The 27623-nt window shown below is 42.7% G+C and overlaps 1 protein-coding gene across 1 annotated transcript in view; it reads right to left on the reverse strand.

Moving 5' to 3' along the window:
- The window catches only part of ENPP6 (ectonucleotide pyrophosphatase/phosphodiesterase 6), a 335439-nt gene that overhangs the window by 147239 nt on the left and 160577 nt on the right, over window positions 1–27623 (reverse strand). The window contains exons 3-4 of the mRNA XM_086962479.1: window positions 15466–15577; window positions 7734–7875 (exon numbers count right to left, since the gene is read on the reverse strand). Of these exons, the coding sequence (XP_086818605.1) occupies window positions 7734–7875; window positions 15466–15577 (254 nt within the window). The remainder of the gene's footprint in view (window positions 1–7733; window positions 7876–15465; window positions 15578–27623) is intronic.

The following is a 27623-nucleotide window of genomic DNA, read 5'->3' on the forward strand; positions in this document are numbered from 1 at the left end:
AAATGACAGTGTGGCTGGTGGGCCAGACAATCCAACTCTTCTTCACCCAAGGCTCCCTTCTTGTTGCCCTCAAAACAGGTCAGGTTACCCCACTTCAAAAGAAACCCTCTTCTGATGTGAAGGACCTTACCAACTTTCACCCTACCACCAACCTCCCTTTCCATGCTTCAACCACTGAATGTTGCGTAGTGAAGCAACTTTCCCAAAATATCAAGGACAACAACCTTCTTGATGAATTCCAATCTGGCTTCAATCAAGGCTGCAGCACTGAAACAGGCCTGCTACAAGTTATTGATGATGCCCTGAGGGTACTCAACTCAGGCAATTTCTGTCTCCTGATCCTTCTGGATCCATCTGCTGCCATTGACACTGTTAACCATAAAACTCTTCTGAACACATTAAAACAAAGAATGGGCTTTGAAGGCACAGTGCTGAAATGGTCTGAATCATACATCTCGGGTAGATCTCAGTTGATCAAAATAGCAAACTGCTTCTCTACTTCAAAGGCTATGGATCAAGGCATCCCTCAAGGTTCGATCCACATACCCACCCTCTTCAATCTTTACAGGGAACCGCTGGGAAACCTTCTAAAAAAACATCCGGGATCCATTATCACCTGTATGCTGATGACACTCAACTCTACCTAAAGGTGTCCTCCGCACACAACATTTCATTCCTCAATACCACCCCAACTCCATCCAAGATTGGATGATATCTTACATCTGATTCTGAATCCCTCAAAAACTGAATTCCTTCTTCTCTCTAACTGAAACTCTCCTCCATCTGTTCCTTTATAGATGGATAATTTGAACATTCTTGAAAACCAACCCACTATTGTTGACAGTGCCAAATGTCTAGGTGTCACCCTGGAGAAAAGACTCAACTTACATTCCCAAATCAACACCATGGCCAAGAACGCACGCTACCAACTACGCCTTCTCTGGGGGATTCGGTGTTTCATTCCCAAGCAAGACCTGAAAACTTATGTCCAATCTTTGATTCTTTACAGACTGGACTACTGCAACTCTCTCCTTGCTGGCCTCCCCAAATCGCACCTATCCTCGCTAAAACCCATCCTCCATTCATGAGAGTACCAGCTGTGAGAAAGACCAGACAGGGTGGTAAGGCCTTATCTGTAGTTGGTCCGACTCTATGGAATAAGCTACCCCTTGAGCTGAGGCAATGTTCTGAACATCTGAGCTTCAGAAAGAAGCTCAAAACATTCTTGTTTCAGAACTAAACTACTATCCATAGACTGTCTGACTATGCTTCTGGTGTTTTGGGCGCAGAGATACTCTGGTAAAGAGTCGATTCAAGCGCGTTATAAACCCGCAAATAAATAAATAAATAACGTGGCTCGCTTCATCTGTGGGGCCAAAAGAATGATCATATTACACCCATACTGATTTCTCTTTGGTGGCTTCCCATTGAAGCAAGGTCAATGTGCAAGACAGACTGAGTCTCCTAAAAAGCCTTACACACTTCCACCCCTTGCTACCTGGCCAAAAACTCAAAATATCAGGTGCCTCTAGACCTTCTCCAATGCAGAATTTTTTTTGCCCGAACCTCCACCTTTCAAAAAGGAAAGACTCATGGCACAATCCTTCTCAGGCAATGCGACTAGAATTTGGAATCGCTACCCGCAATCATCTTGTCTCCCAAAGACATTTCAATGATTAACTCACCTCATCCCAGGTCATGACCCTGACTGCCACATGACACTCATGAGTACTCATTTTTGTAAAGATGTATTCTGGATTTGTATCAAACTTCTCGTGCTACCTTTTTGTCTCTTATAATCTTGAATGTATCTTGTTATTAAGTAACTTTCACTATGTACATTGTACATACTTCCATGCTACTCTCATTCCTTATGTAATTTACTTCGTTCTATTGTAAAGCACTCTGACACCTCTGGGTAAAGTTTGCGCTATATAAAAATGCATAAATAAATAAACTACAAAGAAAATAATTTAAAAAGTACAGAAATGCAAGGCACGCTATCAGCAAGTAATGGTTTCCATAAGAGCGTCTGCCCGATCATCTATCACCATCGTGTCTAAAACAGTCAGATCCGGGAAGTTGCAATGGTCGGGAAGACCCAAAGGCTCTACCCAGGCCATAGAGCGCTAGACCATGTAGTTGCCAAACAGAATATGAAAAGTGTGGCGCAGTGCCCTCCATGCTGCGTATTGCAACTGCTGAGAAAAGAAAGGAAAGCCGAAACAAAGTAGGCAAAATAACTGAAATATTATAGCATAAAATGTCATGAGTCAGAGTGTGATCTAACTAAAATAAAACATGAAAGTGACAGAAGGTGAAAGGTAGGCCAGGCAAACCAAACTACAAGGAAATAATAAATAAGGTCCAATAAAAATATACTGTGTGCTGCCTGAACAGTCCAAAAATAAGTCTATTGTGGCACCCAGCCAGTCTTCCTTTGGGGTTATTGCAGGCTGATCTTAAACTCTGATCTCTGTGGAGATGTTGCACCACCTGATACACGCTTCATAGGAACTAAAATAATACTTCACTGTACTAAACAATGATTGACAAAGCCAAAGGTTTAGGGTTTTACTTAATGAAAACAGGAAACGTGTGGGCAGCAGCGCTGCAATCTTCCATCACACAGAGAGCAAGTACAGTGGAGAGCACAGCACTGAAAGCATCACAGCAAGTTGGCTAGTTGAGGCCGATGTTGAGTATTCTGTAGAAGCTTAGGTTATTGATGGAGTACAGTCATTCACTAATGTCTGGCAAACCACCTCTCCATCAGTCCCCAAATACTGGCATGGAAGAGACCAACTCTGATTTACATTCCCTGGGATATGAATGTATGACCCGCTGGCTAGGAACAATTAAGCAGTACACACATTACCCACAGAGGAATAGCTAACTCCAGTGAATCTAGTACAGTTAAGTAACACCGCTTTGAAAAAAATACTTATTTTGTCTCAACTTCATTTCATATCTCATGTGAAAATGTACCTCTTACTAAGTGATCAAGTTCTAGATACATTTGTCATGTGAAAACCTATGTTCAGTGACCCATGTTATGCAGGACCGTTACTTGTGAATGTTGCACGTTTTGATATTTACAGAGAAAGCACAGCAATTAGCTGATGGCCATTACACCTTCTTGCAAAAGATAACTTACAAAGAGGACCCCATCAAAGAGCTGAGGTTGTATAAACATAACAGGCTTCAGTACCGCCCCTTTCAGGCACTAGCTTTGATCTGTTTTTCATGGTTTGCAACGATTTGTATAGGCAGTCCATCAAGGCCAATTCTCAGCATTTCGTGGATGGTTACACATTCCCATTTTAGTGATGGGCATCAATAGGCTTTTTATTACTCTGCATATGCAGCTTGATATGTAGCTTGTTAATATTGAGGCCACGAGTGTTGATCTATTGACTTTGCTAACAAAATTAAATTTTAATTGCTGGTTTCTGTCTGTTTTTGTACAGGAAATCAATGCTGTTTGGATGCCTGAGCCAGTCATAAAGACCTGGGGGTCGATTACGATCTCGTCAGGAAAGCATTCCCACCGAATCGGGTTAGGAATGCTTTCCGAACAATTCATATTCGGGGAGTCCTACCGACCGATTACGATGTGTCCGGATGCTTATGGACTTGGTTTGGCCAGACTCCAATGGACTTCAATGGGAGCCTGTGTTATAGACGCGATCAAAGGCACCCATTGAAAAAGGGGTAGGTGGGAAAAACCTTGCACCCTGTGGTTGGCACCCCATGGTGCCTGCCACACTGTGCATGGTTGGGAATGGGGGCCCCTTGGAAACCACCACAGGCCCCATCCGGAGGCCTACAGGTGATGGGGACCTGCTACGGGCCCTTAAAGTCCAATTCCCACAGCTGTTTTGTCTCGGCCACACCAATTCGGAACGGCTGTCCGAATCGGTCATCGTGCTTGCTCGTTCGGAAACCGTCTCCATTGGGCTGTGCGATTCGGCTCCGGACGACTCCGGCTACCTGAATCCCGTTTGAACCAATTCGGACAGTCCGAAGGGCTTCCTTGCATCGTACTCGGTCATCCGGAAAGGTGGCTGATTTGGTCGGAGCCCAGGCTTCCGAATTGGATTCCACCGAATCGAATGCCGTTCGGAGCCTTTTCTGGCGAGATCTAAATCGACCCCATAGTGTTATTCAATAATTAGCCTTGTGCACTGATATGCTTTACTGCAGTGTTGGGATACCATATTGCTGGATTTACCATTTTTCTGTTGAAGCAAAGATATATGCGTATATAGGCTTTCATAAAGTTGCAAAAGAAATACCACCCTTTGTTAAATGTATCTAGCATGCAATATTTTGTTGTAAATTCTGAACTTAAATGGCATAAAAAACACAAACTTAATCTAATGATGCCTTTTTGTTCTTTTTCTTTTCTTCTTTTCAACTAACCGAATTGTGTTGTCAACTGCAGAGCTATTTTTTTTTCAATTGTGGTATGCATGAGTTGTATTATCTCATTCCTTTTTGTAAGATTTTAATGAATAACCCAATACATACTTTTACTTACCCTTTTCAAAACACTTTTCTTCCATGCTAGAGCAGTTCTACTCCCAGCTTTCATATCATATTCTTGATACCCAAGATACTGCTTCCTCATTACATTTTGAAGGAAGCTGATTCGCGCAACTCTCATCAAATGTTTCCTTTAACAAATAGTCAGACCGACTGTCTTTGTAATGTTCATCTCTGCTTGCTTCAGGGAACAGGTGAGAAACAATGACACGTTTAAAGAGCTCAGATCTAAATCTGTACTTCTGTTTTCGCTTAAAGAAATGACCTCAAATTCCTCTTCTGTATGGGTTTCACATCTATGCCGGCTTCAGTCCCCCTAGTCTGGACTGTTTAACCATAACATCATTCATTTCTTTTTTTTTAAAATCGAAGTCATAAATACAGTACAGTTAGCAAATGCCAAAACGTTCCCAAAGGAGGTTGGGTGAAAGGGGAACTTTCTGCCAACTTGACATAGAAAGTGCATGTGCCATTATGAACTTCAGATAAACTTTCTTGTGTTATTCTTAAAGCATAAGGCAGGATATCCGGTTTCAGTGGCTCGCCTCCCGACTCTCCCTTCTTTCTTTCTCTGTGCCTAAATCAGGGTTATATATTTACATGCCAAACACTTGGGAGCGTCGCATGCCTGAAGGGCCGACTGGAGGTTTGTATGCCTTTGTAGGCAAGAACAGGGGCGCTGGAAGCAGGGGTGAGGGGGGGGGGAGTAGGGAGGATGGAGCTGCAGCATGCCCAAGATCAACTTGCAGGAGTTAAGAAGGGAAATAGGCAATAGAGAGGATTTGACATTTGTTTTTTACCTTGTCCCATTTGTTGTGAGGTCAAAGACTGTGGTCGAGTGTCAGGCTCTGTTTGCTGCTTACTTAACATGGAGGTTGGTGACTTCCTTTCTGTGACTGCATAGTGAAGGCATTGTACACCAACTAAGTGGAAATCATGCTGCTTCACAAGAAGTATAAAGGGAAAGGCTGCAGGACGTCAAATCTTTTCCAACACAACAACTTCTAAATACTTCTACATAAACTAACAAACATTTTTTAAAAGGTATCAGCAGCAGGAGAAGCTCAAATGAGGCACATATTTTTGGGATGATTTGTTTAATAATTCTGAAGTGAGATGGAAAGATTTTAATGGGACTCTTTACTTGTGTGATGTACAAACGATAAATAGGAGCAGAAACAATATTTCAGCACATTATCGATTGTCCACTGTATAGGTTTAGCAGTGAAGCTTCATGACTCATTCACTTTTAGTGGCCATATTAATGGAAAATGTACTCTTTGTATAATACAGGACCCTAATACACCACGTTTTAGTCATGTACTGTAATTTTTCACAACTCCTACGATTTCCCTGACCTTACATTTATGTCAGCACCGCCACTCCGAACTGCGAAAACGGTTTGGTGCCATTGGACAGGAAAGACACGCATCTGCGAAGGCTACGCTGTAGTAAGAGTTACAAAGAGTTGGACTACCTACATCGTGACAGCGCTTAAGTCATAACAAGAATTCTAGTTTGCCACGCCATATTCTTGAGCATCGTTTAAACAAAACAAACCATAAACTCATCCTAGACTTCCTCCATCAACCTGAAGAAATATCTTACATACGAGGAAGGGACAAAAATGTCCAAACATGATCTATGCAAGTCAGAAACTTCCGCGAGACTCATGCTCTTTCGCCTAATGGTCTGCAAGGTGGACAAAACGCAGAACCAAGTGTGGTGGACATTTGCATCAAGCAACTGTTTTTTTCCGCCCCAAAAAATTATCCCAACAGTAGCAGCGCTCCCAACCTTGGAGTGTCGAGCAAGGCAGGTAGCATCATTATCTTGTAGATGAACGATAAGATCTTAGAGGCCAAGCATTATCTGATCACTTACCTTAAAAGGAAAACATGTTTGAGTGAGAGGATGGCAGGGCTTAGTCATATTCGGTAAAACAGAGGGGTATGCAACATAAGGGGCATAATGAAAAGAAAGTGGAAGAACCTCCTAGGGGAACTGGCTTTTATTGTTGGTTAAAGAGCCCTCCTGACATCCCCTGATGTACACCACACATACTTGACCGTGAAGATAGAAAACATAGCAGACAGTCAAAGCAATTGAAGGAAATCATGTCTGGGAGGGTCAGAATAGTCAAGAAGGTCCTTTGTAAAGTGAAGGCCTGAACTGGAGTGCTACAGCAATATAACATAGACAAAGAGAACATTCTGGAGGGAGTTTGAAAATGTAATGGTCTCATAATGAGTTTATGCATCCTGGTAGATGGCAAGGTGGAGGAACTTTGGAATCTCAGCATAAGAACCCAGTTAAGGGTTTAGTGTTCTGATGCAGGATACCCAAGATGGTTCTTCATTAGCCTTTGGAAGGGCAGAGACAGATATAGTCCACACTTCTGAAGTTTAGATTGCAGCATGAAACAAAAGAAGGAAAGACCTAGCTATTCTCATCCTAGCTGACTTTCTGGTCCTCCTGATCAGAGACTGGAATGGCTCTAGGACAGCCTTTGGGTAACAATGGGGTTCATTATGTCTCTGCGCTTTGGTACTGCTGAGAAAATGGCCAAGAGTGACGGGAGCTGGTTCATTAAAGGGGCAGATGAACCAAGTACTAACTTTGTTTGCCTCTTACAGTTTCCTGGTGATCATGATGACACAATGGAATATTCAACAACATTATTTTTGTCTAATGATATGGGGAATCGGAAAAACATTTAAGCGCAAGGGTTGAGGATAATTAGGCAGTGTAACTCCATGCATCCATCTTTGATCTCAATTTTCTGTGTGATTTTTCATAATAAACAGAATTAGAAAAGAAGTATTTCTTGTAGCTTAACCAACCATTTACAATTTCTTGAAAGTTTTTCTTTGCTCTTTGGCAGGCCTGCTCCCTTTCCTCTTAAAAGATGTAGTATTATGTTGTGCACCATATATGTGGATGGCCATAAGCGTTGGGGACGTTTGGACTTGTGTACAGCGCCATCGGTTCGAACTCTTTAAGCAAGATACAAAGTTATTCTTCCGTCTGGTATATTACACCGTGGATCCCTCTAAAGCCATCATGCTCACACCTATAAGAAAAGGGATCTCAAATTGCTCACGACGTTCAAGAGATAGGCGAACTATAGTAATCCCGATTCATGAATAAAGGCACTAGTAGTATCCATTTTTCCTTTGACGTACCTTGATTTGTTTCATCAGGTCTTGCAGCATTTTGTCCACTACCTTTGTGGCTTCCGTTCTCTGCTGAGACCAGGGTCCATTATGGTGGCCTTCCACGTCAACACGTTCATAGTACACTCCTGCCACGTCTGCACTGCCATTACTGCATCGAAAAAGCACATCATCAGTATATATGTACCCTGGCTGGACACTCACCCAATGAAGCATGAATAGTTATAGTTAAAGCAACTGGTCCACACACCTATTCCAAAAATGCAGGTACATTTCATTATAAAAAGCAGTTGAAAGTATTTTCAAGTGGTCTTTTCTGAAGCACTAGAAAAAAAGAAACAGTATTCCTAATAGATTGTCAGCTTTGAATAAATAGTTTTTTCATGTTCGCCGTTTTAAATGTGTAAAATGTCTTGGAAATTATTGTTGAAACAAAGGAAAACGTGCGTGATCACCTCCCCTACAAGGAGTTTGTCAGTGTGCATGTGAGGAACTAAGTGGCTGCAGCAGGTGCACTGTCCAGCAGAGGACAAGACCAGCCCCATGAGGTCTCGAGAAATTTGGCAAAGACCTCCTTCAGGACTGGAGTGAGGATACTGCAAGCAGTGCAAAGGTCTATGATTGCATGATTATTGCATGAGACTGCTGGTGTCTGATTGTCTGCCAGTGTGTCAGGATCTACGAGTGGGGGTAAATTTCCAGAGAATGGGGAGCTGTAGTGAAATGTCTGAGCAGACCAGTGTAATACTTCTGGGTTGTGGAGGGTCCCTGGAAGCAGCCCCTAGGACTCCAGCCCTGCTGCATGGCAGAGGACAGTCTTCACACCTTACAGGCAGAGATGCGGACAGGCCCAGGGTCGCTACCTGGTGGAGGAGTGTGGCTCAATGGTTAGAGCGCCAGACCCTGATGCAGAGTTCTGGCCCGGGACCAGGGTTCAATTCCCACCTCGGCGGGTCTTGGGCTCAATTTCCTCGGACCTGACAATTCTCGCCTCGCTGCCTATTCTAATCATGGGCCCCACGCTGCAACTCTGGGCAATAGCTTGCTTAACCTCCACACCGGCCCCAACAGCGCTAGGATGCCTGGCTTCACCCAAGGGGTGCCCAGGAGTGGACACATACCGCTGTGGAACCCTTCCTGGCTTTCCCTGTGATGAGTAATAGCGCCAGGAAACCGCTTGGTGGCAGTTCGCTCTACAAATACCTTGACATTTGACATTTACATTTACCTACCAGAGGGAGTTTAATAATGTGTAGTTAGCGGTTTATGACGATTTTCCATTCCCTAAAATTATACGTTTGCTGTGTAAGACCGGATGGACAGCATAGCAGATGGGGCTGCTAGGAGACACAAAAAAAACGTTATGGCTTCATTTTGGTTAGAATGTGTTTCTCCAGCACCTACTTTGATGGGTGTTTTTCTCACTTCATCAATTCCATACTATTTGCCTTGATGCACGAATGGATGCCTAATAGATGTCTCCATACATACAGTGGTAAGAAAGAGGCACTCAGTTTCTTTACCAACACGTATGATGTATTCCAGCTGGGAAATTGTACACCCGAGTCCCAAGACAGACCTTGAGGTATTGAAATATTTCATGTTTTCTCGAATTACGTGTTTGCCATGCAGGTCAAGATGAGCACCATAACAGTTGGGATAGCAGTGGGACACAAAAGCATATGATGACAATTTCTGATTGTATTCTATTATGTGAATCATATTTTCCTGTGCTCTTAATTGTCATAGTGAAAGATATCCTATTATTAAGTATTGGAATTAAGTAGCTGGCCATGTGCCCCTAATTATACTTGAACAAGCACATTGAGATGTCTGCAGTGACGTGAACAATAATATGTCAATAATGTAAGGAAATATTGGTTTATCAAGAGAATATGTGGGGGCATTAGAAAGAATATTATGATGTCAGATACAGATGTTAATCATTGATGTATGCGTTGTTTTGCAAAATAATAAAAACATTAAAAAAAATAGTGAAGGATATCCTCTCCTGACACCATTTTTTAAAGATATTTTTATTGCAACAGGAAAATATGTTGTTCCTGAGCCCGTGGCAGACTGAAATATTGCTATATTTTATTATGTCTCCTTCAGACATGCCTGTAAAGTCTATTTTAGCAAATCTATTTGGAATATTCTGCTTTAAAATGTATTATTTACCCTTGTTTTCCATAATATCCTTGGGGCAGAATCACTCACCCCATCCTGCCGAAAGAGTGTGTGTGGCTACGTTGGTACAGTGGAGTTGGTCTAAAACATATTTGCCATTGATGGTTTATGTTCTTCGTCCATCTGTGGCAAAATAGGAGCTCGCTCTCCTAGACTGAGCTCTGTATAATGCTAGGCACCAAGAACTCAGTCCTAGCCAGTGCTTTTCAATACATAAAGGATATGCTTAAGCTCCAAGCACTCCACAATGAAATCCAAGTCCGTAGTTCAAATGAATTTCCAGTGTCTTTTATTCAGACATTAAAGTTCATATTCATTCAGAAAGTTCCTTTGGCACAGATTTCTTAACGAGACATAACAACTTCATACCATCTTTCTTGTTCAGCCACGCTGTAGATTGACCACAGTGGATGGGCGTGCTTTTTCACACACTCTGCCAGCTATGTGGAACAAATTGCCGCTGGAACTTCGGAATGAGACTAATTTAATGTCCTTCCGTAAGAAATTAAAAACTGTGCTTTTCCAGCAAGCGTGGGGTGGCCTTTAAATTGTAACCAGATGTATCCTTTGTATTGCCTAGCGGACCCTGACAAAGCGCTTAGAGACCTCTGGGTTATAGTGCGCTATATAAATCAAATAAATAAATAAATAAATAAATAAATACCACAGCTTCATGCCAATACGTGTTTTGTGTGTTTTTATATAATACAGGACTTCATCAGGGCTCTTGGTGTCATGCATTGTAAAAACAAAGGGGAAGAAAAGAGTGGTGCAGACCTGTAATAAGTTTTGTCTTCATATAGATACAAGAAAGATCATAAGTAAGAGAGCTTCCACCTAGCAATGTCAACACCTGGTGTGAGAAAAAAGAGATCCTGACTCTAAATCAGAACAAACCGGGTGTCAAGAAACATCAAAACCCATAATAAGAGAGAAAGAAAATTTAAGTCACCACATGTGTAAAAATAAAAACAAAAATGTACACTCAGCCTCCTAAGAACTGGTAATGAGAATTTCAAAGATAATGTGGAACAGATCCGGACTAGGTTTAGGATTAGGGGTTATGATCAGCACCTAATTAAAGGAGCAACTAATAAGGCTATGAAATTGAAAAGACAAGACACACTCTCTGGTAATCGTAAAGAGCCTACCAATCATCGACACCTAATTAGACCAATACTGACATTTGGGAATGATAGTAAAATAATGAAGAGACATTGGCATCTACTTGGGTGATAGCAACATTGCATGATTTATTCCTAGAAATCCCAGTATTACTTTTCGCAAGGGGAAAACATTGGCCGGACTTATCAGTCCTAGTTACCCATCACAAGTAAAATCACAGGACTGGCTGACAGCCAGTAATAATGGTTCGCACAAATGTGGAAACTGTTGAGCATGTAGATTGTGTGTAGTTTTGAAGGAATTGTCTTACAAATCTAGCCCTTTGTTTACAATTCGTACCAATATTTACTGTTACACTAAATTTGTAGTGTAGGTCTTAATTTGTAAATGTGAACGAATCTATGTGGGAAGTACCATTAGGATGCTTAAAGAAAGGATTCAAGAACATTTCAGGGCGGTAAAGCAAGGTGACTCAAGATATCCATTTGCAGTACACACACTTGTGTGTGAAAAACAAGACCATCATAGGTCATATCGCCTTCATGGCCTAGAAATGGTCCCACCACTGGAGAGGGGTGGGAATAGAGAACTCAGAATACGACAAGAGGCGATCTGGATTATGCTCCTTAAAGCAGTTGAGCATGATCTTAATATCGACCGGGAGCTACACTACTTTCTTGGAGATCTCTAATAGACTGGATTAACTATCATATTATTCATCTATGTTACTTAGACAATGATCTTAATGATTTGTATCAAAACTTCACTATACGATTATGTAGATACATGTAGAAATTTTATAGGTACTCATGATTTACATGTGCTTGTTCGAGATTGATAATGTTTCTTTTACAGATTTGTAAAATGGTGATTTATCCATGTTACTCAGCCCTACCTTGTCTGCTCCCCTGTTTCGTAAAATGGTGATGTATTTACATTATATGGTCTCATTTGAACACACACAGTTTTTTGATTGGACTGTAAAATCTATTAGGGGCACTGTTGATCATATGTAGATATCTAAATTGTTACATATTTTCTTTGATCCATATGGATCATGGGTTTCACTGCACTATTCCAATGTACAGATTTCACATGCACACAGATGTAATGTACTGACTGCATCTTTTATATGTTTTTATATTTAGTCGTGACCACTTTTCTGGTCTCCTTCTCTGCTTCACTCTGTTTACTAACGTATCCTTGAGTGTCTTGTATTATTATGTATGCACAGTCTCCATTATCACTCGATAACCAGACTGAATTCACCACTCTTATTTACAGTATATTTTCACATTGAACCGACCAGTATTTTTTCCACTCATTCTATTAGAGGGACCGCGAACGGAGTCCATTTGGTGACGTTTAGACACGTACTCACCTCGTTTTTCAAATTTCAGAACACGTTGCGTGTCCGTTAACGGGTTTGGATTTTGTGATATTTTTGATCTATAATAATCTAATATTCTTACAAGATTTTGAGGGCTACATTAATTATATTTATTTTTCTCCATGAAACAGGACTATTGATTGATTATTTTAATTAGTTTGTTGGTAGTTTAAGATGGTGGCGAATAGCAATACCTTTCGGGCTGTCCTACCTTTATGTTTCAAGGTGTCGGTTCTTCCGAGTTTCAGTCTGGATGTTGTCAAAATATGCACTCCAAGATGGCGATGGAGTTTGGGGTTAGCTTCCGGTTATTGCACTACTTATAGGTAATCTAAGATGGTGCTTACGCTGAACGCCGAAACTGATGCGTGGTTGAAGTACACAGCCAACTGGTAACACTGGGGAGCATTTCCGACTTGGACAGCTCCTTTGATATTCTTCTATGGTATATTTTTGATAATAATGAATAACTTGATAAGTTTTCTTAGTTTTCCCGGGTACGACATTTTCAAGGACTTTTACAGCACATGAGCTGTTTATTTACCATTGTTGTTCGAATTATAACGGGTGGTTTTCAGTATATATATATTTTATGAAACGTGGGCTCACTATACTTTTTAACTGTGTTGTTGCACCTTCTACTTGAAGTGTATTGACTAGTGCTATTGATACACATATGTAGTCATTTATGGACTCCATTATGATTTTGCCCTATTGTCGTATGGCTCGTAATTCAAAGGAGCCTCAGTACCTCAACTATTTTAGTACGTGAGTATTGCATCCAGGATATAGATGGGTGACATTTGATTATTTTACTTTTCAGATCTTGGGTTTCCTTTACCTCTTTTCCGTCTCAACATCATGAGGATGGATTTTTAATATCGTGGTGAGTAGTACGATAGTATGAATTTTCTCTGACAACAGTGAGTGGACTCAGAGATTTATCTTTTGCATATATTATTATTTTTAAGTTTGATATACAAATAGTCAAACCTTGGGATTATAAGGCCCATCGAGTGAGCATTAATATACATGATAATTAAGGAGAGCCGCGTACTGTCATCTAACTACATTACCGGTTCTTAAGGGAGTGAGTGTTCATTTTTTTTGTACACATGTGGTGACTTAAATATTCTTTCTCTCTTAATATGGGTTTTGATGTTTATTGACACTCGGTTTGTTCTGATTTAGAGTCAGGATCTCTTTTTTCTCACAGCAGGTGTTTACCTTGCTGGGTGGAACCTCTCTTATTTATGATCTTTCCTGTATCTATATGAAGACGTAGCTTATTACAAGTCTGCATCACTCTTTTCTACCCCTTCGTTTTTACAATGCAAGACACCAAGAGGGGAAATTGGTTTATTCGAATCCTCTCATTCCTGATATTATTGTTACATTTGTTGCGGCCCTGATGAAGTCCTGTGTTATATAAAAACAGACAAAACACGTGTTGGCATGAAGTTATGTCTTGTTAAGAAATCTGCGCCAAAGGAACTTTCTGAATGTATATGAACTTTAAAGTCTGAGTAAAAGACATTGGAAATGTACGTGAACTGCAGACTTGTATTTGATTGTGGAGTGCTTGGAGCTTAAGCATAATGTGTGAGGAAATAGACTGCTGTCTGTTTCCCTATGAGGAAGATTTGGTGACTCTACCTCCTCCTTAAGCACCCTATATAATTTATATTTGCTGTAGGACAACCGAAGGCCAAATTGGTGTGTGCGCCATTTTCCCTAGTCACCACTATTATTGTCACCAATCCATACAGGAGCCGCCCGATAGTTCACTATTTCAAATTTTATTGGATAAATTACTGTGCACGTCTCTTTCGTCACTCTTGTATTCCGTTTGAATCAAAAGGAACACAATGATGAAAACAGCACTGCTTTAGTTGTTTGGTCCAAACAGAGATTTTGGAAAGATTATTTTGTTGGTGTTTGGAGTGCATCAAAGTAGGTTAATAAGCATAGCTAAACACCACTACCGATATGCCTTGTTAATAAAAGCAGATTTGATTGTAGAAATAAATGTTGTTAAAATTAAGGGGAATCATTCTTAAAAGAGATTTAACCCAAAAACAATATTTACAAATAGCAGAAATACTGCACAACTTTAATTGCTTCAGACGTATTATTAGGAGGTTTAAGCATCTTCTGCAATAGGATTTGTTGAAAAAGAGGATATATGTGCGCTGTTGTAACCAATCCATGCTCATTTAACAGGGGCTACTCTCAGCACAACTGTTTTGAGAAAATGTTATTTTGCTTTGTATAGTTGTGATTCGTTGACTCAAAGTTAGGGGTAGTAGATGTGACCCTGGACACTGCTGTGACTAGAGGTATCATGGACAACCCAGTAGGATTATGTCTACTGAGCCTCTCTGACAAAAGTGGAGAGAAGAACTGTGTATTTTAGTCGATTTCAGGAAAAATCTTAAATTCTAAATGAGAATCTACTCCTGGAGATACTTAGAACTTCATTACCAGTGTTTTGGATTTTAGGTCAGAAATCCTCACCTGAACCTGGAAATTATTTCCATCTCCGGGTATAGTAATTACTGCAGGTGTGGGATTTTTCCCTATTACTAGTTTTGACCCTCCTATAACCATAGAAATCAGTGATTTTGCACCAACTTCCGTAGTTGTTCCCGTTTTTCAGGACTGTTTTTCCACATACACAATCCTACTGTTTTTTTCTGGCTGAATTCGAAGAGGGAAATTACTGAAAATCTGGTAGTCTCGGTTCAGGCACAAACTTCTGTTCCTTCCTGAATCACCTTCGAAATCGAGAGTTGGAGAATACCACTAATAAGCCGTATGACAAGCCAAGTGGAAGGACAACCTCATGTAGACCATCACTGTGGCCAATGCTAGAACACAGCACCGGTAGTTCCACACCTGTAATTACTGAAACTGTAGGGTTCGGTGATTTCAGAATGCAGAATTAAGGCACTGTTGCAAGATTGCCCCCAACGAATTGTGAAATTAACGAAATTCACAAAATGCAATCGTAATAGTGACCACAGAGTATCTTACCTCAAAGATTGAACAGCATCAGTAACAGCTATCGAAAAATTGGCATCGGATGGCGTATTGTAGTACTCTCTACAATAGTTTGGTCTGACACCGAGGATTTCCACCTCACAACCTAAAATTATTCAAAACAAATAGTAAACAGAAACAGCTGGTACATAGTAGCTGGAGAATGTAGATAGCATTTTAAGTAGCATATCCAATCAATTACTCATGAAAAAATAGTAAATGTAAATAATCAGACCATGTGTGGTGTTGCAAAACATACAGTGGGTTGTTTTACTGAGGGTTTATTGGCACTGCTTAAAAAAATTAATTATTGATCATGTGGCAGTGATAACTTCACCAAAATGTGATTGCCCAATGGCAGCGTTCAAATAATTAGGTCCATTATCTTTTCATTAGGTCTGCATAGGTAGAGGGTGAGAGTACCCATGCGGAGAGGTGTTCATTTGGACATTAGCATAGGTATCCAACGAGCAGCTAATTGGCTGTCAGGAAATGCCTCTTTTTGTAAGGACACCCCCAAAGTATTAAAACTGCTAGTTCAACTTTGCCATTTAAATCAATGGCAGAGCCCACCACTTCCTTTAGCAATATGTAGAAGAGTCCCCTAAGGAAAGCATATGGAGCCCTAAGTCAGGGACCTCTATAATATTAAGTAGGATATATACTTTAATATGTCCTAAGAGCAAAAACTCGAAATGGTTGTTCTTGCTGTGGAAAGGTTAGTAGCTCCACTGGCTAATACAGAGTAAGTGACTGTCCTCTCAGTCCCGCTAACTTTTTATTGGGACTATTAAAAAATGTACTTCAAGATATAAACTTAATTGTCACTTTTAAGGAAGGGTAACTTTTAGAAACTTGCCACTCTTTTGGCCAGTTTGTCCAGTGGCCTCGCAAAGTTTTTGGCCACCAGGCAGCCTTCTGCCCTCATGCGGAGTAAGATAAACGACTCCCAGGCTCATGAACAATAGAGGCTTGTCAAACAGGAAGCTAGAAATAGTCCAAAAGACGAGCTTCAAGGGGAAGCCTTCTTTGATGGGCAAATGCCAACCACACTCCTGGAGGGCTGCCCTTTATTTTTTTTAAGGTAGACAGGATGGCGACAGGAACAGAATGGGGACACCAGTTGGCAAACCAATTTTCCCTTGGGCATGTAGCCCACAGGTAGCCACACCTCTACGGTAGGCTACCAAGTTCCTAACATTCAAGGAAGAGTTTAGACATCTTGGGAGTGGGTAGAATAGTGCCCACTGGAATTGCTAGATGCCACACATTTTTTTTTAACACAAATTGATCTTAGTTTTCAATTTATGCATAAACATATTACATCCGTTAGTGATTACATCAGTTGACAGTTTCGTACATGGACAGTAATTACAAGAATTGGTATCAGCGCATGTTTGGTAGACTTAATCATCACAGATCATTTTTCACACTTGTGAGAGATATAAGCGATTCACATACAGTAATCAGGATACACTTTTAAATTGAGTAAGTTTTAGAACTCCCCCCACAACCCCAGACCCACAAAATATAAATCCTTCCCAATAAAAAAGAAAGAACATTAAAACAATGCAGGTGAGGTCTAAGGTGTCTGTCTTAGCATACATCTCTACAGGGAAATCAGGCTGGAGCAATAAGGGTAGCGAGGGGGATGGAGATGGGGGGAGGGAGGAGGGGAAAGGGAGCGGGAGAAAGAGGATCTGTGTGGGGGAGGTTACAGAATCAGGACAATAGCCAGTGCTCAACTCTACTCTGGTGCCCGAACAGTTAGGCACAGACAGACCACACCAAAAAGGGGGGGGGGGGGAGGGGGTCCCCAGTATACCATCACTTTTCGGGATCACTTGCAGTATGTGCTTTGAAATGTTCTAACAGTTGGGCCCATTCTATTGAAAACAGCTATTACCTCAATCCCCTATACTCTTCGCCCTGCAGTGCCTCTCTCAGCGGTAGCCCATTTAATAAATTCTTCCAGCCACTTCCCGTCACGCGATGCCACACGTTATTTCCAGTGCTGTGAAATTAGTCTCTTGACTAGCATCAAGGAGAGCCCCGTAAAGCAGCGCAGTACAACCGCCTTTTTGGGGAGGAGGGGGGAGAGGAAAGACCCAAAAGACAGGCATCGATAGTAGCCCAAGTCGAGCGTTCAGTAACTTGTATGAGGCCCTGTGTGACTTCCGTCCAAAATCCATTCAGGGAGGGACAAGCCCATAACATGTGTAAAAAAATCAGCATCCGGGCCGCAACACCTGGGACAATCCGAAGAGGCAGTCGGATACATGCTTCGTATCGCCTGGGGTGTGAGGTAAGTCCTGTGTAGTATTAGCAATTGTATAGCCTTAAGTCGGGCATTACGGGAGACGCGCATGGGGTGTTCAAGGATCTGCGCCCATTCTCTGTCAGTGAATTCCCTGGCTATCGCAGTTTCACATTTCTGGCGAAGGGACAATAAAGACATGCCTAGATGTAGACGTAATCCACGGTATAACCATCTAACCAGATGGCTCCCATGGCCCATTATGTGTAGGAAAATCAATATATCCAGTGTAGGATATATCAGAAGAACTGACACTGACCACAAAGGGAGAGAAAAAATAATTTTTGTATTCAACCCTTTTACATATTGAGTTCCAAATGACTTTAGGCAAGCGGTCCAAAAACAAACACAACATTGAATTAAAAAGCATACAGTGAGTGAGTCGTGACTGGTGACTGGGTGTTCCAAACATTTAACCACACATACAGTGAATCATAAACATAAACAAAAATAACACATCAGAACATATCATCTGTAAAGTACAATAGTCTCGAGCAGATGAATTAATTCTTTGGATCTGTGGGACTCTGTACAGATAAATATATAGACAGAACGTCGGTTTCGACCCAATGTAAGATGCGCGGATTTATGTGCATCGGAGGCGGGTCTTCATCAGGAATGCAGAAGTATTAGGACAGCCTTGGAATTCGTAGGTGTATTATTCGTCTGTTCTCCAACTTGGGAAGGGGTTTTGTCAGCCGACAAACTCCTGTGGTGTGATTGACAGAATGTCTCTCTTATTGATAGATATTCCTTACATATTTCTTCAGCACCGGCCGGTCTGAAGATCATGTGGTGCGTAGTCCCTGGCGATTGCTCAGGGGTGATTCGGGACATCTGTATCAGTCAGGATCGATTTCAATCGATCCTGACTGATGCAGATATATAAGCACTGATCCAGATATATAAGGAATATATATCAATAAGAGAGACATTCTGTCAATCACACCACAGGAGTTTGTCGGCTGACAAAACCCCTTCCCAACTATGATATGCTGGGGAAATGTTTGTTTCAGTCCTTGCTCTTGTCATAGGCCTAGAGTAAAGTAACTTCACCCATCTGCAAAATTCTGGAGAAATCCCAAATTTCGCTAGCACAGCCAGCATGTATGGCAAACTCAGAGTCAAATACTTGATGAATATCCAATGAAAGGCACCCCTCTCAGGGAGAATGGACTTGAGCTGTGAGTAATAGGGCAAAAAACGGCGGATGTTTAAGGAGGTGCTATGCTTTGGTATGAACCCACATTGGTCTGTGTGGATCAATATAGGGACTAGGGGGAGTAGCCTCAATGGCAGGACTTTACTAAGAATGTTATATTCTGTATTAAGAATCGAGAGGGGCCTGTTGGATGCAAGGTTGTTGATGTCACAGGCTACCTCCCGCCTCACACCACTAGTGTCCCCATAGAGACCCCCCGAATGGTCACCTTGAAGGCTTCCCACTCAACACATATAGTTGTGGCCATGCTCTCATTGTCCGCAAAGTATGTAGTGATGGTGTTGGCTAATGAATTCTTAAACACTGGGTCCTCTAGCCGCAAGGGGTTGGAGGCGTCATGTTGGAATAGGCGTGGGGTCCGGCCCCAATTAAGCAACAGCTCCAATGGATTTTGGTCTGAAATTGTTTTCCCCAAATATGTGCTTTGTGTAACTAATTGGAACAGGTCTGGTGTGCAAAGGAAATGGTGAAGGCGGGTATGTAGGGAGTGAGGGTGGGAATAAAAGGAGTAATCACGCATACCAACATGTTGCAATTTCCATATATCCAGCAGGCCCCAGCCTTCAGCCCATCTAGTCAAGTTAGTAACCTATAGCGGCTACGTTGGATAAGGGAGAGTGTGATAGGTCCAAATGCATGTAGAATACCGCATTAATGTCACCACTAGCACCCATGGATATTGCTTCCAGTCTGAAAGGAATACAAACAGGAAACAATTTACTTTGTGGATGATGTATCAAGGAGGACACATAACAATGACCACAATGGAGGAAAAAGGTCAATCTTTAGTATTTAACCTTTTTGGCTAAATTCAAAAGCAATATTTAAGCAAGCCGTCCAAAACACAACAAAAACATGTACAGGAACATGTACGGGGGATACATTTAGTGGAAGAGTTGTGACTGGTGACTAAGAGTTGGAAACGATTAAAGAAATACAAACCAAATCATACAAATAACATAAAACAATACATTTAAGGTATCCACTGTGCATTACAATAGTCTCAAGAGGATAAACTATTTCCTAGGTTCCTTTGGACTCTGTGTAGGTGGATACATATGCAGAACGTCGACGTTTCGACCCTAACAGAAATGCGCTTGTTTGTGAGCGTCAAGGGCGGATCTTCATCAGGACTGTAATATGGTGGGACGTTCTGCATATGTGCAATCATCGAAAACAGCATCTTGCTCAGTGCGAGCTGTTCTTTTCTGCCGCTCGAGTAGATTTTTAGCATGCGCGACCACTCGCCATGAGAAACCTCACCGCCCTGCGTCGAGAAACTCGCCGGGAGGTTTATTTTCCATGCTCGCGATCGGCAACTTGATGTTGCTGATCGCGAACAAGGAAAAAGACTTTTGAGGATGTCATTTTGCTAGCTCGCGGTTGCCAACTTGACGTTGAGGACCGCGAGCAAGCAAAAAATTACCGCTGCACTACGCTAGGCTACGCATGTTTGCACTGAAATACGTGCACTTCGTGTAGTGCGAAGTTGCGCAAACTTCACAAACTACGCGAGTGTAGCGTAGTGCTTTGCCCAGGGTTAAACAGTACATACCTACCCAGGTCATCTATCCTACTTTCATTTAGAGAAAAAAGAACCAATAACCAGATTGCCGCTCCCCTCTAGATGGCGGGGTACTCCTGTAGCATATAGCTGGCCCCACCATCGTCTTTGCACCTTACTAATCTCAGAGGCAACCAAGTGCATCTCCTGTAAGTATACTCTTTGGGCCTAACAACAATGTAATTGAGCCGCAATTCTATGACTCTTGTGGATCGTACCCATCACCGTATATTCCAGGAGATGAAAGTGTATGATTTAGCTACTGACATGGCACAAAGGATACAGGAGCAATCCTGTACCACCCCTCCACCCCCACTGCCACCCCCACCCCCGCCCCCCAGGATGTTAGCAAACAGGCAGTTCAAATAAGGGAATGTAAACCCAATACTGGGTCAAACGACTAAACTTCGATTGACCAAATTGTGTGAACCAGAAACATGATGCACTATGTAACAACAATGGCTTCTTGCCTGTGGAGTAGGCTGGTTACTTGGTATACATATATACCGGTTACAAAGGGTGGACTAGCCCAGGACAGGCCGGGCCACGGGACAGTACCAGTTAAGTTCACCATGTTGACTCTAGAGCAGTACTCCATTCATGAAGTATTATGAACCAGCAGGTGCTTGGAACTTAACGCTAAATTAAGTTTGCCTTTCGAGGCACGAACATTTTACCTGGGTGCCAAGGCGCCCCTTTCATATTGAACTTACATTACTTTCGGCCCAGTGGGTCGTTACTGAGCTGCATAGACACTGAAGGAAACAGTGCTATGCTACCGCCAGAGTACGCGGACACCTCCACTGAGGGACTGGAACTGATAAGTGGGCAGGGAGCCAGCTGTGCAGATGCTGAACAGAGGACCTCATGTCTGACCTCCAACACCATCCGATGAGAAGGGGAATAGTCAATGTGCTCTCTGTCGTAAGTCCTTTCCTCCGTCTTCGTGGAGGACGCTATGATTTCGGTTGCAATGCTGCAGGTCGCACAGTGCTCATGGTATCAGGGAAATTCCTTTCCAGCTAGTCCCACGCACTCTCTGGAGTGTCAAAAAAGAAAGAGCGTTGGTTGTGGATAATCTTCAGCTTGGCCGGGAATAAAAGAGAAAATGCGAGGCCTGCGACACGGACCCGGGTCTTGACCTCCATAAACGAGAAACGCTTGCGTTGGACTGCTAAAGTGTAATCCAGACGGTTTTTGTATTGTCAAGTTGCATTGGGCCATGTTCTCGGGCCCTATCATTTAAAATCCTGGCCAGGATCGGTTGTGGGTTTGCGCCAGGTATGGGTTTTCGCATGGGGACCAGATGGGCCGGCTCCACAGTGAAGAGCGCAGGTAGACCTGTGGGGGCGACACTGGTTTTAAGCCACTCGATAAATGTTGTGGGGTGTGGACCCTCTGATCCTTAAGGAAGCCCCAACTATCCTAAGGTTGTTGAGTCTGTCCATTCCTTCCACAACATCAGCACGATCCTGTAAGGATACAATTTGTTGGCGCATGTGCTGTATTTGTACATCATGTTATTTCACCTGCAGTACCACAGTTGTCAGTGTCTGCTCAGATGTTTTAACTTTTCTCGCAAATTTTCTGTGATCGTGTTTAAGCATGTTAAGTTCTGCTGAGACTGTGCCCCGCAGTTGCGCAATTGTAGATCTGGAGTCCTGGATTTTCTGCAATGTCATGTCCAGTTTATATGCGGGAGGGGGATTTGTGCCCCATCCTCCACCAGCCGAGAGCGCACTGCTGGAGTTTGGTTAGCCTTATATCTGTGGCCTCCACGTGGGTCTGAAGGACCGGGTTTTAGAACCCAGCTGCGTCAGGCAAAACGCCCGATGCCTTCGAGTTCCCCTGCCTTGGCAAACAGAGACACGGGACGCTTCTTGATGACGTCAAAGACCAAAGTTTATTGGCTGCAACCAGGAACAGAGGTCTACGAAGCACACACGGGTGGTTCGCTAGAGACTGCACAAATTCAATGAGCGGAGCATGGTTTTTTATGCCAAAAATCAAGCCTCAGGCAACATTTCAAATTAGCATTGGGTTCATACAAACTGACCAATCGCAGAGTGACATTTTGAAAATAGCGTATGACAACAATCCCACTTTCCGTTGTCCAGCCCACCAGAAATGACCAAGCTCATTCCAATTTCTTGTTCCATCAGGCCGGACAAACCCATCATAAAACCCTCAACCCAAATCAGCGAATATGTTGTAAAGGAAGGAACGGAAGCAGATTGGAAGTGAGATAGAAAGGTGGGTGCAGTGTACCATAAACTCTGGCATGTCCTGCTCTTTGATCTTTATCTGACCAGCTGCTCAACAAGGAACTGGCTCAGCGAGGTCAGCCTCGGGCAAGGGAGTCAGTCCGGCCAGGTCACTCAGAAGTCAGCTAAGGTGTACGTGTCTCAAGGACTCGCTCGGACGCAGTCATCGGCCTATGTGAGGGTAACCACACGAAATGGCTGCCGTACACAAAATGGAACCCGAAGGTTCAAACGAAATCCCTGAATACGTAGTGTTCTCATTGATCGATTAATGCGAAAACACTAGTACACACTACACTCGTGATTTGCGGTCTGCTGACACCAAACTCGTCTATTTTCGACGATCTTTATTGAACGGGTTCGGAACCACCGAACCAGACCCTCAAACTACGGAACTACAGACACTCCTTTTGCCCTTACATAGGCAACAGACCCAAACCCCTGTCAATCTGAATCTGGATCTATATTCATCAGATCATCGATATGTTGCTGTAGCATCATCCTATTACTTACTTAGTACCTCTCTCTGGACAGGTCTCCTTGCACACGAAGTAGCACAGAGGCCACAAATAGCAGGAGCACACTGTACACATAGATAGAACATGAAAAGGATTGCTAAGACCATCCCAATGACCATCAAAATCTTCCAACCCCAAGTGGATATCAATCCCCATATCCATCCCATTAATGACCAATCTCCTTTATCCAAATGGACAGAATCGGAGATCTTATGTAGCTTGGAAATGGCCTGGAAGACTGACGGAGCATTGTCTGGAATGAAAACGCAGCATCTCGATTGAATCAGTTTACATACTCCACCTCGATCTGCTATTATGACATCAAGGGCAACCCTATTTTGGAGTGTCATAAGTCTATCCGACTGGAGCTCAGCAGTCAAGTTACTAAGGGCACCAGCAGTTTCGACTATGGTGGACTCAACCACTCTCGCCAACTGGCGAATATTCCTGCTATTGGCCATCGGTCCCCAGAACGGCAGAAAACCCTTAAAGAAATCTCCCAACTCTTGCCCTGCAGTGTCTTCTTGACTAAAGACACCTCTAGCAACTCTCGTCTTATGGTAATCTGCCGCAGCTGTAAAAGTGGGAGGCAACAGGAAAGAAACAAAACATGTGCCCGAAAAATCAGGGGGCCACCATGTATACGCTTTGTCATAGCAAACAAAGTAGGTACCCTTAGCGGCTAGAAATGCTGGGGAAGACTGAGACGTAAATACGTAGGTGTCAGTACAAACGCTCTTCCCTAGCTGAGCTTTCGGATTCTTGCCATTACCCTGCAGACAATAGCGACCCTGATGGGGGCACTATCCAAATCGGTGGAGAACTCTTCGCTCGCTGGTTAACACTCAGACTAACTCCATATCCAGTAATATCCCAACCACTATATGGTTGTCTCTCATCCATCGGAATAGTTTCAATGGCATTAGTCCCTTCAACCATGTCGACTATGCCTCTTGCAACAGCACTATTCTTCGGATTGTCCTTCGGTGAACGTTGGGGATAGACACTATGGGCATAGATAAACATCGTTCTATAAGCCCAGATCGAACCATTTAAACTAAAAGGCAGAACCAAGTACGGAATACCCTTATCGGTCGTATGGGGCATTAGACCACAGATCCAACAGTTTGTCGTGTTCATCACTAACTGGTGTTGGTGCAAAAGTTGAATAAAGGAATTATTGGCAAATTCCAGTCGTCTAACTACCTCATGTTCAGGCAAAGGATGAAAAGAATGAGAAGAAATAGTAGGTGTAGGTGTAGGTTGCACAGTGGGAACAAACGTCACTTTAAAAGAGAATGTCACATAACCAATTATGAAAATCATTAAACTCATTAGCAAAAATACACACAGTATTAAAAAACGCTTCTTTGTGATCAGTTTACATATCTTCTTTTTAAAAGCCATTGTCCTTGCAGGTCTCTCCAACTCGAAGAAATCCATCCTTAACTAAATATGCTGCTCGCGATGGTAGGGTGTTCTATGCTAAGGAATGCCTCTGTCAACCCAGGGCAACTCCCTTAGGCCAACCAGAACCTTCAACCTAGTGTCTCAGGCTTGCACTCCAAAGACTTGGCACCGCGACCCTACAGCTGAACCCATATGGCGGTTCGAAAAACAAAAATAAGTAGATCCTCGGTGGAGAGTTAACCTGCAAACAGAAAAATCATAAAAGCTTTATTTATTTTATTTGTCCATGACTCGGTCGCAAATTATAGCGGCTTCTTCCAGACAATTCTTGATTTCCAAACAAGAGTTCAGGCTCAGTAGTGTTCAATCGATTCGAAGGAGGCACAGCTTCTTGCAAAATGTCATCACTTTCTCTTTCAGAGTTCGTACCAATCAGACGAGCATCGCTGAATGGCAAAAATCGTGGAACAGTTTCGGTTTCAGAGTCTGGAAGTCCCTCCTGGACCCACTGATCGTACGGTAAGGGTAAAGGTGCTCGCTTACAGTGTACGCCGTGGATCCAGTTTTTCTTGCCTTGCACTCAAACTGCAGAACGTGTAGACAGGAGCACTTGATAGGGTCCCGTCCAGCGCGGCTGATCGTTCTTGCTCCGCTGAAAATTCTTCACGAAGATCCAACTGCCAGGTTCAATAGCGTGGCCTGGATCCTCAGAAGCTTGTGGTAGGCTATTGTGCACCTGTTGGTGTAAAACACGCAATTTAGTTGTCAGTTCGCGCAAGTAATCAAGCAATACAGGGTACTCAATTTCACTGAATCTGGTTGGCCTTGGTACGCCCCAAACATTCGCTGGGCGGCCAAAGACCACCTCATAAGGACTCAGACCCATTCTCAAATGTACAGTCATTCTTGGGGACAAAAGCGCTAAAGGCAAAGCATCTGGCCATTGTAAACCAGTGCTCGCTTGGATTTTAGCTAACTTTAGCTTTAAAGTGCCGTTATGGCACTCAACTAAACCAGCTGATTGGGGGTGATTTGCAGCGTGGAACTTCTGCCGAATTGCTAGTCCCTCACACACTCTCTTCATGACTTGACCCACAAATTCACTCCCATTGTCACTCCAGATAATTCTCGGCATTCCAAATCTCAGGAAAAATTATTTTATTAGGACTTTCGCTGTGGACAAGGCAGTATTGTCCTTAAGGGGATACACTTCTACCCATCTAGAAAAGGAGAAAACAACCACTAAAACATATTTCAAGTTGTTGCATCTCTCCATGTGGATAAAATCTAGCTGCAAAGCCTCGAACGGATACGTAGGAGGAGCAAAATGACCAGCTGGTGTTGGAGTTCCCTTACCAGGATTATACATCAAGCACACCATACAGTTCTTAACCAAGTTCTCTGCACATTTTGGAATTCCCGCATTCTGCCAAACCGGAGCCAACAACTTGCAAATCCCTTTCACGCTAATATGTGCCATGCCATGAGCCATTGTAACAACTGGAAGCACATACGCGTGAGGCAACAACCATCTCTGATGTTCGGACAAATCAGTCCAACAACCATTCGAGTCCAATCTACCCTTGCTTTCTCTCCATTCATTGAACTCTTTCTCTGTAGCTTCAGCTTGAATGGATTTCACACTCTCAATCGTAGCTTCACACATAGTCTTCTCTGGAACCCATCTCGCCGGACCCGCAACATACATTCGACTCATCACATTCTCGCAGTTTCTTTCGCAACTTCATCCGCAAACGCATTTCCGCGACCAACATCATCCGTAACTCTCTTATGGGCACTACATTTCACGATCGCTACTTGCAATGGCAAAGTAAGAGATTCAAGAAGTTCATTCACCAACTGTCCATGCTGGATCTTCGTTCCATGCGAAGTCAAAAACCCACGTTCACGCCACAAACGCCCAAAACTATGAGCCACGCCAAAGGCATATTGGCTGTCAGTATACACATTCACTCGTTTTCCTTTCGCCAACACACATGCTCTCGTTAATGCAATCAAATCTGCTGCTTGTGCTGAATTATGTGTAATACGTGCAGCTTCAACAATCGTATGCAAAGTCGTAACAGCATATGCCGCAGTCGTATCACCATTCGGCAACTTAAAACACGAACCATCAACCCACAAAGTACCATCACACTCTGGAAGAGGAGTATCTCTAAGGTCTACTCTCCCTTTCGTTTCTTCTTCAGTTCTCAGAAAGCAATCATGTTGTTTTCCACTATCATCTGTCTCAACTGAAATTGGCAACAACGTGGCTGGATTCAACGTGTTGCATCGTTTAATGTGCACATGACTCGCTAACAACGTCAACTCGTAACCCAACAACCGAGCACTAGTTAAATGCTGTGTCTTCGTACGGTTCAACAAGGTATCCACTGCATGTGGAACCATGACTACTGTTAACATGAGATTGGGACCCCCTCTATTTTTTTACTTTAAGGTCAGGTTAGGCGTCCTGCGAGTACGAGTGAATACGTTTTTGGACCGGACAAAAGGAGAACCTAAAGCAGCTAAAGTAATGGTACTCTGAATTATGCAAGGAGGAGCTCTGCCTCACATCGCCTGAACGCTCTGCAGCCAATGATCGGGTTTTAAGAGAAATGCGCCAGACTTTCAAATAAGACATATATCGGTCTGAAGCACAACAACTCAACGGCTATTGACGTCCATAAACACGAGGAGTGTGATTTCATGTTTCAAGTCCCAGTCATTGTGACATTTAGTTTTAACACTGGATCCATAATAAACAAGCCTTTGCACCAACAATTAGAAGATAACAATATCTGATAAAATAGGAAATACTACCTAAATAAATCCTGAAGTCAATACTTGCAAC

Source organism: Lissotriton vulgaris, chromosome 3_1 (assembly GCF_964263255.1).
Source record: "Lissotriton vulgaris chromosome 3_1, aLisVul1.2, whole genome shotgun sequence".
Taxonomy (NCBI): domain Eukaryota; kingdom Metazoa; phylum Chordata; class Amphibia; order Caudata; family Salamandridae; genus Lissotriton; species Lissotriton vulgaris.